The sequence below is a fragment of the Sinocyclocheilus rhinocerous genome, unplaced genomic scaffold (genome assembly GCF_001515625.1).
Source record: "Sinocyclocheilus rhinocerous isolate Xijiao unplaced genomic scaffold, SAMN03320098_v1.1 scaffold411, whole genome shotgun sequence".
Lineage (NCBI taxonomy): Eukaryota > Metazoa > Chordata > Actinopteri > Cypriniformes > Cyprinidae > Sinocyclocheilus > Sinocyclocheilus rhinocerous.
In genome coordinates, this window is record NW_015640493.1 from 474,987 (window position 1) to 488,443 (window position 13,457).

General features: G+C 37.1%; 1 protein-coding gene across 1 annotated transcript in view; it reads right to left on the reverse strand.

Annotated features, from left to right (window-relative positions):
• Nucleotides 1-11,526: 11,526 nt before the first annotated feature.
• LOC107753271 (heparan sulfate glucosamine 3-O-sulfotransferase 3A1-like) overlaps nt 11,527-13,457 on the reverse strand; it is a 33,070-nt gene continuing 31,139 nt past the window's right edge. Inside the window, exon 2 of the mRNA XM_016569402.1 lies at nt 11,527-12,535. Within this exon, the coding sequence (XP_016424888.1) occupies nt 11,911-12,535 (625 nt within the window). The 3' untranslated portion in view covers nt 11,527-11,910. The remainder of the gene's footprint in view (nt 12,536-13,457) is intronic.

Here is a 13,457-nt window from a genome sequence, read left to right on the forward strand (position 1 = left end):
TTTTTTTGGCCTAAAACTCGATTTCCATGGTATGCTGGAGAGGACACCATCTGAAATCAGGAAATAAAGATCTTTTTATGTGGGCCATATAACCTGCTCTGGCATGAAGAGATATAACTGTGATTGAAGCGGCTGAAATAGTCATCGTTTCACATGTCCCACAGGCTCCACAAGGACCAAGGAAGGTCCAGTTCTTTTCGTCCTTGTCCTACTGACGTTGCTGGCTTAACTTTTTTTAACAAACTGAGAAATATAGAAATATGTTAATGTATTGCCTACCTGGTCTCACGGCAATTCGTACATATTTGTCAAGGTGGCTAATTCGTACAAATTCGTATGACCTCACTTGTACGAATTCATACTATTTGTGAAAAATCATCCGTATTTTACGAGGTGGCAAATTCATAGGAATTCGTATAGACCACACCTAACCCTGCCCCTAAACTTAACCATCACAGAAATCATACAAATTTGAGGTCATATGAATTTGTACAAATTAGCCACCTCGTAAAATACGGCCGAATTGGCCGTGAGATAGCGTTGGTATTGCTCGTTCTTTTACCATTATTCATCTTTAATATCTACTAAAACAACTTGCTGGGTGACTTAACACAGCCCTGTTTCTGTCATTATTCTTATCGATGTCATCCTGGATTGCCGTTCCCTAGACGGCCCTGAGGCGAAGTCAAACTCCTATTCTGAACCACTGCCTGAGAAAGTCCAGAGAGAGGACTCCATCAAAACACATACTTGACCTCTAACCTCTTCTTTGAGAACCCGTGTGTCTGTTCTGTGACCTAATGCCAAGAGAAAGTCGCCCTGGACTACTGTATTCGTGTGATGATAGGTGAGCTCACCTCACCTCTAAATCTCAAGAGAGGCCTCATTTGTATTTTGTTGGCATTTGTTTCTGCTCCAGTGACTCATTTGTCATGGTGGTCCCGTGTGCTGTGGTGTACTGTAGTGGGGGCTGGATTTGGGATTCAAGTGTGGTCAGACTGCTAAACTGGGGAGATGGAGAGCCAAAGGCCCAGCGGGTGTGTCAGACTTCCGCTGTTGAAAGAAGCCATGGTGTGTTGCTCATTATGAGAAGCAATATTTCAGTATTGTGGGCTAGAGAGAGAGAGCTTAAACAAATACAGGCTTTCTTTAACCTGGAGGTTAGAAGCGACGGCATGCCTGCTCCATGCTAAACGTCAGACTAATTGATTCAAAACATTTATTTTCTCTGAAAAAGAACACACCCAGCCAACATTGCTGACTGCCTTTATCTGTATTAAAATAATACAGTATTTTTCATATCTTGACTACATTTTTCTCGTAATTATTATTTTTGATGTTTTATTTATTTTATTTTATGAAATGAAACGATTAATCGTTTGACAGCTCTAATATATATATATATATATATATATATATATTTATTTATTACATTTATATATTATATATTAAGTTTATTTACATCTCATCAGGCTCCTGATTTAAAAAATACATATAAAAAATATATATATTTTTTTAGATGTTTTTATCTTTTATCTTATTGTTACTGTTTAAATAATCTTAATATTATTGTATTTGACCAAACTATGTTTTACCTTATAACTTTTTAATTTGAGACTTTCTTCTTTATTACTATCTATGTGCAGTTGCACCACCTTGACCCACAAACATATACAATTATATTTTAATTCATAAATGGAAAGCATGTTCGTATTTGAGGGGAAATGTATTTTGTATTTTGAGGGGAGGGGCTACAAATGAGAGATTTGTGATGTCAGCTGAAAAGGAAAGGTATTTCAGAGCTGGAGCGAATTGAAAGAAAATATGCCTATATTATTATTATTATTATTATTTTTATTAAATGTAAATCATGTGCACAGGTGAATTACACACATCAAGGACAGGAATGTACATTAAAAAAAATAAGGTCCGTTTTGATTTCACGTTGACTGTAGAAATTGATACTGGTGGCTTGAATCCAAATTCTTCAATGATATCAGCTGATAAAACATGAAGCACAGAGCAATTACTGTACAGCCTGTGCTGGTGATGCCCGTCTTTCATCGGCTCCTCTTGAGCGAATCCCAGCATTGCTGCTAATTAAAAGGGCTTCATTGTGTTGATCCGATCCTCCTTTTCACCTCAGCTAGGATCAGGTGACACCAACAAGAGAGAAAGGGAATGATGGATCAGAAATGCAAAACAAAGCTCTCAAGCATGTCCTCAGGGTGCTCCTGGTTTGCCACCTGGACTCTGTTATCTGACCCTAGTAGACACACATAGATGCCACCACACTTACCTGGATCATATTCCCTATATCACCCTCAGCCAAAGACGGGCTACAGTGAATGTTTGTTTTGTTTGATTTCATTTGCACATAATTAATCATGCAATGCTATGTGCAATGTTCTCAGATGAAGCAGACCTGTAAAAATTAGCTTAACATGCTCTTTTATATATAGCACATTAGTTAAGTGCTACAACATAGACTTTGTTTACCAAGAGGTCAGTCACCTGAGCAAATACAGCTGTGTAATTGATGTCTTTCTTTAATTTTTCAAATTGCCAGCCAGTTTGTCTGTAATTGTAGGCCTTATTCCATAATAAATTCCATAAATAAGTACAGTAACATGTAACTCATGTATATGTCTCAGGAAAAGGTGGCTAAAGCAAAACAATGGCACATTTCATGTCATACTAAAGCCAAACATGGAATGTCTGTGCATGTGAACTTGTCTGGCTCAGCATTGGCTCAGACGTAAAATAATCTGTTTACACTGTCGTCAGGTTTAAGATGCATTAATCATATAGCGAGGCCTTGAGAAAACCCACTACTGTGAAAAATAACAAACTGCATATTTATAAGGCTGTAACTGGGTTTTATAGACTCACAGCAAAACATTTGTCATGGCTGAAGAAACAAAAAATAAAAGAGGAAGTTATTGCATGACGCATTATGGAGAAAAGTTCGATTTTCTTCATTTGTTTTTTTCAATTAAGTATCACGTGTTTCTCAGATGTTTCTCCTTAAATTCCTTACGAATAAATGTAGAAATATAAATATAGAAGCAAATAAGATGATAGATGACAATAAGAGTATAAAGATACAAAATGAATGCGAACAGCATTAAAAATGAATGATTTCTGAAGGATCCTGCGAAACTGAAGACTGCAGTAATGGCTGCTGAAAGTAATTTTTAAAAGTATTTTTAAACTGTTTTTTAGGTCTCTTATGCTTACCAAGGCTGCATTTATTTTACAGTAAAGACAGTAAAAATGTAAAATATTATTACAATATAAAATAACTGTTTTCTGTTGTTATACATTTGAGGTAAAAAGTTTACATACACCTTGCAGAATCTGCAAAGTGTTAATTATTTTACCAAAATACGAGGGATCATACAAAATGCATGTTATTTTTTAATTTAGTACTGAAGATATTTCACATAAAAGACATTTACATATAGTCCACAAGAGAAAAGAATAGTTGAATTTATAAACATGACTCCGATCAAAAGTTTACATATGCTTGATTCTTAATGCTGTGTTGGGTTACACTTTATTTTAAGGTGTCCTTGTTATAGTGTAATTATACATTTAAGTACTTAGTAATATTAATTAACTACATGTACTTACTATATGGTTAGGATTAGGATTAGGGTTACTTGCATGTAATTATGCATAATTAATTGTTATTATAATAGTAAGTACATGTAACTTAGGGGGAAGTCGTGGCCTAATGGTTAGAGAGTCGGACTCATAACCCAAAGGTTGCGGGTTCAAGTCTCGTACCGGCAGGGATTGTAGGTGCGGGGAGTGAATGTACAGCGCTCTCTCCCACCTTCAATACCACGACTGAGGTGCCCTTGAGCAAGGCACCGAACCCCCAACTGCTCCCCGGGCGCCGCAGGAAAAAAATGGCTGCCCACTGCTCCGGGTGTGTGTTCACGGTGTGTGTGTGTTCACTGCTGTGTGTGTGCACTTTGGATGGGTTAAATGCAGAGCACTAATTCCGAGTATGGGTCACCATACTTGGCCACATGTCACGTCACTTTCACTTTCACTTAACATGTGCAACAAGGACACCTTAAAATAAAGTGTTACCCTGTGTTGTTACCTGAATGACCCACAGCTGTTTTTTTTTTTTTTTGATAGTTGTTTATGAGTCCCTGGTTTGTCCTGAACAGTTAAACTGCCCTCTGTTCTACAGAAAAATCCTTCAGGTCCCGCAAATTCTTTGGTTTTTCAGCATTTTTGTGTGTTTGAACCCTTTCCAGCAATGACTGTATGATTTTGAGATCCATCTTAACTCATAAACAACTATCACAAAAAAAACAACAACAAAAAAACAAACAGCTGTGGATCATCCAGGTAACAACACAGTATTAAGAATCAAGCGTATGTAGATTATTTTTTATAAATTCAACCTTTATTTTCTCTTGTGGACTATATGTACATGTCTTTTATGTGAAAAAATCTTATTCAGGTCAGTACTAAATAAAAAAAAAATTACATGCATTTTGCATGATCCCTCGTATTTTGGTAAAATAATTAACATTTTACAGATACTGCAAAGTGTATGTACATTTTTGACCAAAACTGTATATATTTACTTTGTATATTAAACCCTCAGTTCTATACATCACACTAACGTAACTTGGTCGTTGGCTACTTCCTATTATTTCTATTGTTTCTCCTTATTGTTAAAATGAGGTAATTTAGTTTTTTGGGTTGCGGCGCGCCACTGTAGCCATTTGAAAGATCTCATTTGTGCTTTGTCTTTCCTATGGGATGAAATAGGAGTAGGAAACTCATGTTGTGATAAGAGTAGGCTGGAAAGTAAATATAGATTGTTGGACGTCCTGATTCCCTATGAGCCGATCAGGCATTGTTCTCGTTCTTTCTTTCTGTATATTTAATTCACTCTGACACTCTCAGAAATTTTCCAGTGGTCTGTTTCACCTTCCCCAAGGAGGTTAATTGCTGCCCTTTGGCCTTTTCTTGCCCGAGCAGAATTTATGTACCCTCCACAATTTCCATCTTAACCACATACAGGCTTCCAGAGCGCAACTTGATTTATCTAGCAGCACCCTGGCAGAAAGTGTCGGCACACCAGCACACAGAACCCAATAAATCCAGACCAGACTGCATTTCCAGACCGTTCTTCAGCTCTTCAGTGAGTGAGGTTCTTTGTGATGTTGACTGGGATGGCAAACAAGCACACTATTTAGGTGGCACCCTGTCCATCACTCCCAGTGCTTCTTGATCCAGCCGCCTGCGTGGTGTGCCGGGGTCATGAATAATTCCCGCTCAAGTCACTGACTTTGCCCCACGTCTGTTTGCATGTCATCTCGTAGCATGGCACTTTGGCACTCGGACGGCGTTAATTATTTATAATCTTCATCATCACTTGCTTTGCTTGACTGAGCTGTGTTGTTCAAGTGTGTGTGAGTGTGCATTTTTAAGTGTGTGGTTTCATCTGTGTGTGTGTGTGTGTGTGGATATGATGTGCTCTGTGTTGTAGTTTTTTCAGGTTCTGCCTTTTATAATGAGGACAGGGTAAACACTGAGCTTTTCATTAATTTATAAACTCACTGAATGGACAAACTCGTTTGTTACTTATTCAGAGCCGTTTCTTGTGGGCCACCAAGAAACAAGACGGTCCCACTCGTCTCACGCGTCTGCGCTTTCTTACTGTCCCTATCACAAGGACCAGCCATTTATCATCATGTATATTTGATGGAGTATCTGACCGAGTGTTTTGTGTTCGTCCGTTTCAATAGGGCGATACAGTTTCATCGTGTTCACAACTGTAAGAAGACCTCCCGCTAAATGTGATAAAAGTCAATTATTGCAATAAATCAGTGTCAAACGGTTTTCACTAGAATTCGGTTTAAAAGGTGTCCTTTTTGATAACCTTCCTTGCTTGATTTATTTTAAATCCCATAAAAATTGATAAATTCTTCAAAACTGAATAACATATTAAGTCAGCATGAAATCAAAATCAAATGTACTAATATCATTTTTAAAATACACATTCATTGTTTTTTTTCGTGGGGGGAGCAGGGTGTGTGTGTGTGTGTGTGTATATACATATATATATATATATATATATGTGTGTGTGTGTGTGTGTGTGTGCGTGCGTGTATAAATATAGGATTAATACAATTAACCTTACACTTAATTTTAAAAAGAAACTTAAAATTTTCAGCATACTGTATTTTAAAGATAATTTTGTAAAATACAATTACTAAAATGTCTTTTAAAGAGGTGCTGCTGTTTTCCTTCTGAACATATGCGTTAATATCCCAAGTGTTATAATGGGACAGTCGTCTGCTCTCAAATTGGCTATTTTGTCCATTTTCTTTATTTCCAGACTGGCACTTGAAAAGAACTCGCTCTGTATACAACATATTTCAGTCAGAGTGACATCTGTTCATAAAATACCTCTTAATCAGATCTTGAAAAAAAACTAGTCTGTTTCATGACAGCGACAAATGAGTCTATTAAATGCAGATTTTGATATGTTTACCCAGGACGTTTGGCCTTGAGCTCTGCCTCATTTGAAAATCACTTGCTCTTTGTCTGGATTGTACGGCCACATGAAGATGAAACAAGACCATTTAAAAACCCATCCGAGACACGGGGCTGAAAAGCTCTTTTACTAATATACAGTAGACTTTAGGCTGCAGTTTTGAATTGTGTTTGCTCAGATGATTATGAAGATTAAGCGTCGAAAACAAAGTGCAGATCCCCTTGATGACCAACCCAATGGCTGACTGCTCTCTCTCTGTGTTTATGCACGATTTAATGTCAGAGAAGTTGCATGAATGAGTGAATGAATAAAAAAAAAAAAATTCATTCTAGATTCATCTAGTGATGGGTTTAGCACCTCTGCAGATGCTTTAGTGACCTGTGATATATGTATTCACTGTTTCAGAGGTGAGTTGTTGAATGTGGAGCTATTTGATGAAAATAAAACTAAATCAGCTCTGAAAAAATAACATATAGAAACCACACCCAACAACAGCAAAACTTAAAACAGTAATTATAATGATTATGATTATATAATTAAATTATAACAAATATAACAAATTATATGGCGATGTTAAACAGCATAGGTCTCTATAATATTATGTAAAATATAATGTAAAAATACATAAATAGATTTTTAATCTAAAGGTGTAAAGGTGTTTAAAGGTGTAATTGTGTTAGAATGTATCACTAATGTATTTATTATAATTGAGAAACTATTATATACTCTTATATATTTATAATGGTTTTCATTTAAATTTTAGCAAAGGATTTAGTAATATCGTTGTGTAGATTTTCACCTTTTTTGTCTATAGTTTTCATTCATTTTTATTTCAGCTTGTTATTTTAGTAAGTATCAAGTTAAACTAAATGAAAATGAGAGATTTAGCAAAAAAACTAAATGTTTAATTTTAATTTTATTTTTAATAAAGGATTTAGTAATATTGTTGTGTAGTTTTTCACCTTTTTTGTCTATAGTTTTCATTCATTTTTATTTCAGCTTGTTATTTTAGTAAGTATCAAGTTAAACTAAATGAAAATGAGAGATTTAGCAAAAAAACTAAATGTTTAATTTTAATTTTATTTTTAATATTTTTATTTAAAATAACCAGTTTTAGTTAATTAAAATAACCCTGGATTTTATATATTTCTGTGCATTATTTACATTAATTTGTTGTTGTTGTTGTTGTTTTGGACTTTTTTAGGCAACAGTCTACATTTTTCAATTTTAGAATTTATTAAAATAACTGAATTATTAAATGAGTGACACACTGTGATTTTTTAAAAATACATTTAAAAAAAAATCTCTAAAAAGGTAAGAAAACTAAAAAATCCCCTTAAAAAGTTATTTTTTGATACTGCTATCTGTGTCCCATTCCCTCTTTCTTTTTCTGTTTCTGTCCTATTGCGGAACACAAGGTCTTGTTGAGGCAGGATGAGTGTGTTATCAGGGTTAACAGAAGACTGAATGGAGGTAATTGTGTACAAGTGACTACACACAGGTGTCTTCACCCTCCCAGTGTTGAGTTGGCACAGACCCTATACTGACAGCTGCGGACAGATACAGTCTCTTGAGTGTCTGTGTGTTTGTGGGTCAGGTTTTGCTTTCATACTCAGAGCCTTTACTATGTAAATGCAGCTTAGATGTTTAAATATATTCAGGAAAGAAAACACTAATCAAAATACAATATGCAAGTAGAAATAAGAAAAAGTCAAATTGAAGTTCAAATATGACATTGTTGTTAGAATGTTTAGCATTTGAAGTCTGACTAACAGCAGGATAAAAGGCTGGAATAAACATCCTTTGCCCAGATTTTTGCCTCGTTTTTTCAGTTTGAACACCTCAACGCTAGTTGCCGCAAGTCTGAGCCAGTCTGCAAATTTCTGTCAGTTAGAGTTAATAGATTGTGCCAAAAATTACGTAGTGTATGATGGGCACAGAATCAGCTTTTTTTAGATTCAGACTATGATTCCATCCAGCTGGAGGATTTCAGACATGTTTAATATTTTGAGCCTGTTTTAGAAAACATTTTCATTTGTCACGTGTCTTATAGCCATGAGGCGCATATTTCTGCATGAGTTTGTTGTGTTTGGAAGGACTTGCAAGTCTGGTAGTGTGTAATCCTCAGTCGTTTAGTGCATGATGTCCAGTTTTTCTCTGTAACCATTTACTAAGTTGGCGAGTATATGATTTCTAGTGTCTTAAAAAATATTTTCAAATTTCAAAAGTTGTGTGGCGTATTCCAGCCCTAAGTCAGTTGAAACAAATTCAAATCTTTAATTTCAAAATTTCAAAAGTATGAAGTTTGCAAAAACTGAACAAAGGCTGACATTTTCCACAAAAAGTTTGGCGTTTTAATTAAATGTGGAAAGATTTGGAGTCTAAATGTGAAACGCTTAACGCTGAATTAATTCTAATAAGGTTCACTAATTAAATGTAATATTAAAAACAGTTTATTTGCAAATCAGTATGTGATTTGAGTTATTTGATAAGATTTTACATCATGCAAAGCATTGTAGATTTACAGTGATGGATGATTATTTTGACGTATGGATTACTGCATGTGTTTAAGAGCTTGTGGGTTCATTAGAAAGTTCTCAATCCTTAAATTCGACAGCTTTATATAGATGCTTTATATATTATGTGGTTGAGCTGAACAGCTGGAATAGTCTATAAGAAACCCAACCTGTGGAATTTAATTTTGATGCGAGTCAGGTTAACACACTGTTTAAGTTCATAATGAATACTGTCAGATTCCAGCCTGACTGCAAATTCTGTTTTTAAACAAACACACGGAGTGAATCGACGGGATTCAAGGCAGCACAGAGGCCAGGGATACACAATGAAAACAAACGAAAGCCTAGGAACAAGGGATTGGTGGAGAGCTGGTGGCTGTCAAGAGCCTTAAAGCGGGGAGACATTTGCAAGTGATAAACTGAGAGAGAGAGAGAAAGATAAAGGTTGGGTTAAAAAGTCCAATTCCCCCTCAAGAGGTTTCTGCGGTTGCCAGTGCACACGGACCATCCAAATATCCGTTTTGTCCATGTCTTGCCGTCTCCGTTTCCAGTGGTGCTCAACAAACGGTCGTTAACCAGCCAAATTAGAAAAGCAAACTCCCGACAGGCTTCTGCACAATCCAGAAAATAATAAACCCACAATGAGGAGCATCTTCTGGGGGCCTTGGAGCATCCTGCAGCTGCCTGGCGTGGACGAGAGACTGAAATAAGCTGAGACAATGAGGCTGGATGGAGCAGGACAGATAGGACTGCATCCAGTGGAGGATGAGGGCTGCTGTCTGCTGCCATGGTATTGAGCCTTTTTGAAGCCATAAACCACTCTGCATTTTGATAATTTTTCGTAATTTGATTCATGCAGCATTAACTAAGAACTGAGTATGACAATTCTAGGCTAAAACGCTCTGTATGTAATTTCTTATTATAGGAATAGTTCATCCAAAAATTTAAATTTGCTGAAAATGTACTCACCCTCAGGCCATCTACAATGTAGATGAGTTTGCTTCTTCATTCAAACAGATTTGAAATATAGCATTACATCACTTTCTCACCAATGGATCCTCTGCAGTGAATGGGTGCCGTCAGTATGAGAGTTCAAACAGCTGATTAAAACATCACATCACAGAGGATCCACTGGTGAGCAAGTGATATAATGCTAAATTTCCACAGATCTGCTCCCGTGAAGAAACAAACTCACCTACATCTTGGGTGGCCTGAAGGTGAGTACATTTTCAGCACATTTTTTTATTTTATGAGAGTTCAAACAGCTGATTAAAACATCACATCACAGAGGATCCACTGGTGAGCAAGTGATATAATGCTAAATTTCCACAAATCTGCTCCCGTGAAGAAACAAACTCACCTACATCTTGGGTGGCCTGAAGGTGAGTACATTTTCAGCACATTTTTATTTTTGGGTGAGCTATTACTTTAATGCAAACACAATCACAGTCTGAGAATTGTTATTTTTAAAAACGATGTTTTTATAAAAAATGTGCTTTATAAAATCCATTATTCAAATTAAATAAACAGAACTATAAAAGCATAATGTGACTGATAATATTGCAAAGAAAAAACTAATTCACTCACTCTGAACCTAAAGGTGATGTGTGTAATGCAAAATAATAATGATTGCTTTTAAGTTTCCAAACAGGTTCCAAACAAGCCTTAAACTTTGAGCAAAAATCTATCTATTGATGGCTCATTTAAATGTGGGATTTTAAAACATTTTAACATTGAACAATTACTCAAATCACCTTTAAATGGAGAAACACTGATTGAATGGCTTTTAGAGGCACTGCTGCTTTGTAACAGTGTCTTTCTCATACTCTCTCTCTCTCACACACACACACACACACACACACACACACACACACTTACTTACTTTAAATGGACTCTTAAAAGCTTGCCATCCGGTCAAATCACAAATTAGACTTTCATTTTTTTGTCCTGTAAAACCAAAAACCCCCAAAAATTACATAATGTTCTGCATGTTTACTACTTTGGCCGTCCTATTATTGTCATTGATCCATTAATATAAGAAACATTTTTGAGATAACATTGCTCTCATTGAAAAGGATGGCAAACATTTAAATGTGCACATTTAAATTTCAGCTCGCATGGAACATTTTAGAAAAGGCATTCTGTTATAAGATTCAAAATACAAAAGAAATCACCCACCCTCCACATGCAAAAAAAGTGAAGGGAGGTGTTTAGTGAAGATTATTCAGAATAGTTAAACTGTATATGTGTACATATTTTTTTAAATAAATCCATACAAAAAAATACACTTATTTTTATTCTTTTGATATTTTCTTCCAAATAATTGCAAAGGTATATAAGCAGCTAGTCTTTCTACATTAAATATGGCAAAATAACTAATCTGATCTCTAACTCCAGACACAGTGGATAATTCACAGTTCAGCATCCAAATGCATAGTTCTAGAGTGGATCTCTTTAGTTTTCAGGTGTCTCTTCTAGGTCCTCTTACGGTACGGTATATGGCTGTTTAAATGACAAATATGGCTAAAGTCTGATTGGGTAAAAAAAGGAGTACTATTCAAAAAAAGGTAATGTATAAACCTCTTTTTGTCTGTATCTTTTTGCCTGATGTAAATGGTCAAAATGTCATTTTTGAATCTGGAATCTGAAGTTAAATAGAATCTGGAACAGTAATAGCAGTGTGAGGACATTTACTCCTGTTTTTGACATTTGTTCATAGTGTTCCGTACCTAACTTGAGTTGGATGTGGATTTTACTATAATTTTCCACAACCAGATTGGACCACTTTTTTTTGTTGGTGAGGTCACAGTATAATTGTTTCTCCCTTGTTTCAAAATCCAGGGTCTATTTCACTGTCTACTATCCGTCATCCCATCCAAATGTCCTGCCAGTCATCTGGTAGAACTTCATGTTGAAAGGCCTGTAGAAGTCTCTAAGTCTCTGCACGACCTCAGGGTCAATGTTTGGATGGGTCCGCCCTTTGGTTTTACCCAGGCAATGGGGCTTGCTGCTGCCCTCTGCCTTTTTGAGACAAGGGAAGCCCTTGGTCTGGTTGAAGTAGAAGTGTTTGTCTGTGATGATCCTCTTGAGCCCCAAAAAGTCCTGCACGCGGCCCAGCTCTCCGGCCGGGTCACTGATCAGCCGCTCTCCGCTCACGAACAGGATCTGGCTCATGGGGAAGAACTGCAGCCAGTTGTCCAGGTGTTTGGCGTAGATGCCGATCTGAATGGCGCTCCACGAGGTGTCGATCAACCCTGTAGTCCTGTTTTTGAATGTCAGGCTCTCAAAAGTAGGAATGTCAGGCTTCTTGGACAGTGTCTGCGTGTAGTCAGAGATGGCTCGAGTGACGGGGTCCCGGACCACCACGATCAGCTTGGTGTCGCGGGACATGGCGTAGATCCGGGCCGGAGCCTCGCGGGTCACAAAGTAGCTTGGTGTTTTCTCCATGGTGATCTGGTCCTCCAGGGTTTTAGGCATCAGGTCCCTATGAAAATAAAATGAAAAAGAAGAGTTGATGTAATTTTAGTCAGTAGTTTAATTGGTAAACTGTATCTAAAGCTTTTTGCTCTCGCTCCAAACCAGCATCCAACACTCAAGAGTTGTTCTCATAGTTGACCTCATTGTTGTTAATTTCTGAGAGGATGAATGCTTTTCTCAGAGGCTCTTAGTGCCAATTGAGACTCCATTAGACCATCAAGCTCTGAGCCCAACATCACACGACCCTAGATCCTCTCTCCTATAATATAGGTTTCTTTTGTAGCGGAGTTACTGACAAGACAAATTATTGAGCAAAGGTGCAAAAAGACAGCGTATCTGACAAAAACACCAAAATAAGTTACTGCTCATGCTGGCTTTCAAGATAGTCCTCCATTAAGAAAAATAGCCATCATTTTGTTTCCATTATAAGCCTTTGGGGCAGTTGTAAAACTTTTCATGTGATTTTTTTCTCTTGTGTTTTGCATTCTAGCTCTGTCGTATCTAGAAGAGGAAGAAAAGAGTCTAATCTGTTTGTCCATGCCGCTCTCACTCTCTCTTCCCACTGCTCTCTAGTGCCTTCAGGACACTGACCTGAACCAAAGAGGATAAAAGCAGTGGATTAATGATTTACAGCACTCCACTCCACCATTTAGAGCCTCATAAGGCCCGTTCGCTTCAAATTCAGCCCAAGTGCAGAATGCAGCCCTCAATTATTTATCTTACTCCACTGGGGGGTTTAGGCCCTGACAAAATGGCCTCCCTCAACCCCGATGGCGGTTTATGGGCCGTAATGGCATTAGCGGGCCGGGGGTCAGCGGCTGTAGATAGCCCTTCAGGTCGCTTTGAAAAAGGCCCTTATTTTTCATTGCCAATTGTATTTCATGTCACATGCCACCACAAATTCATGCCTCCTGATAAAAACAAGAGCC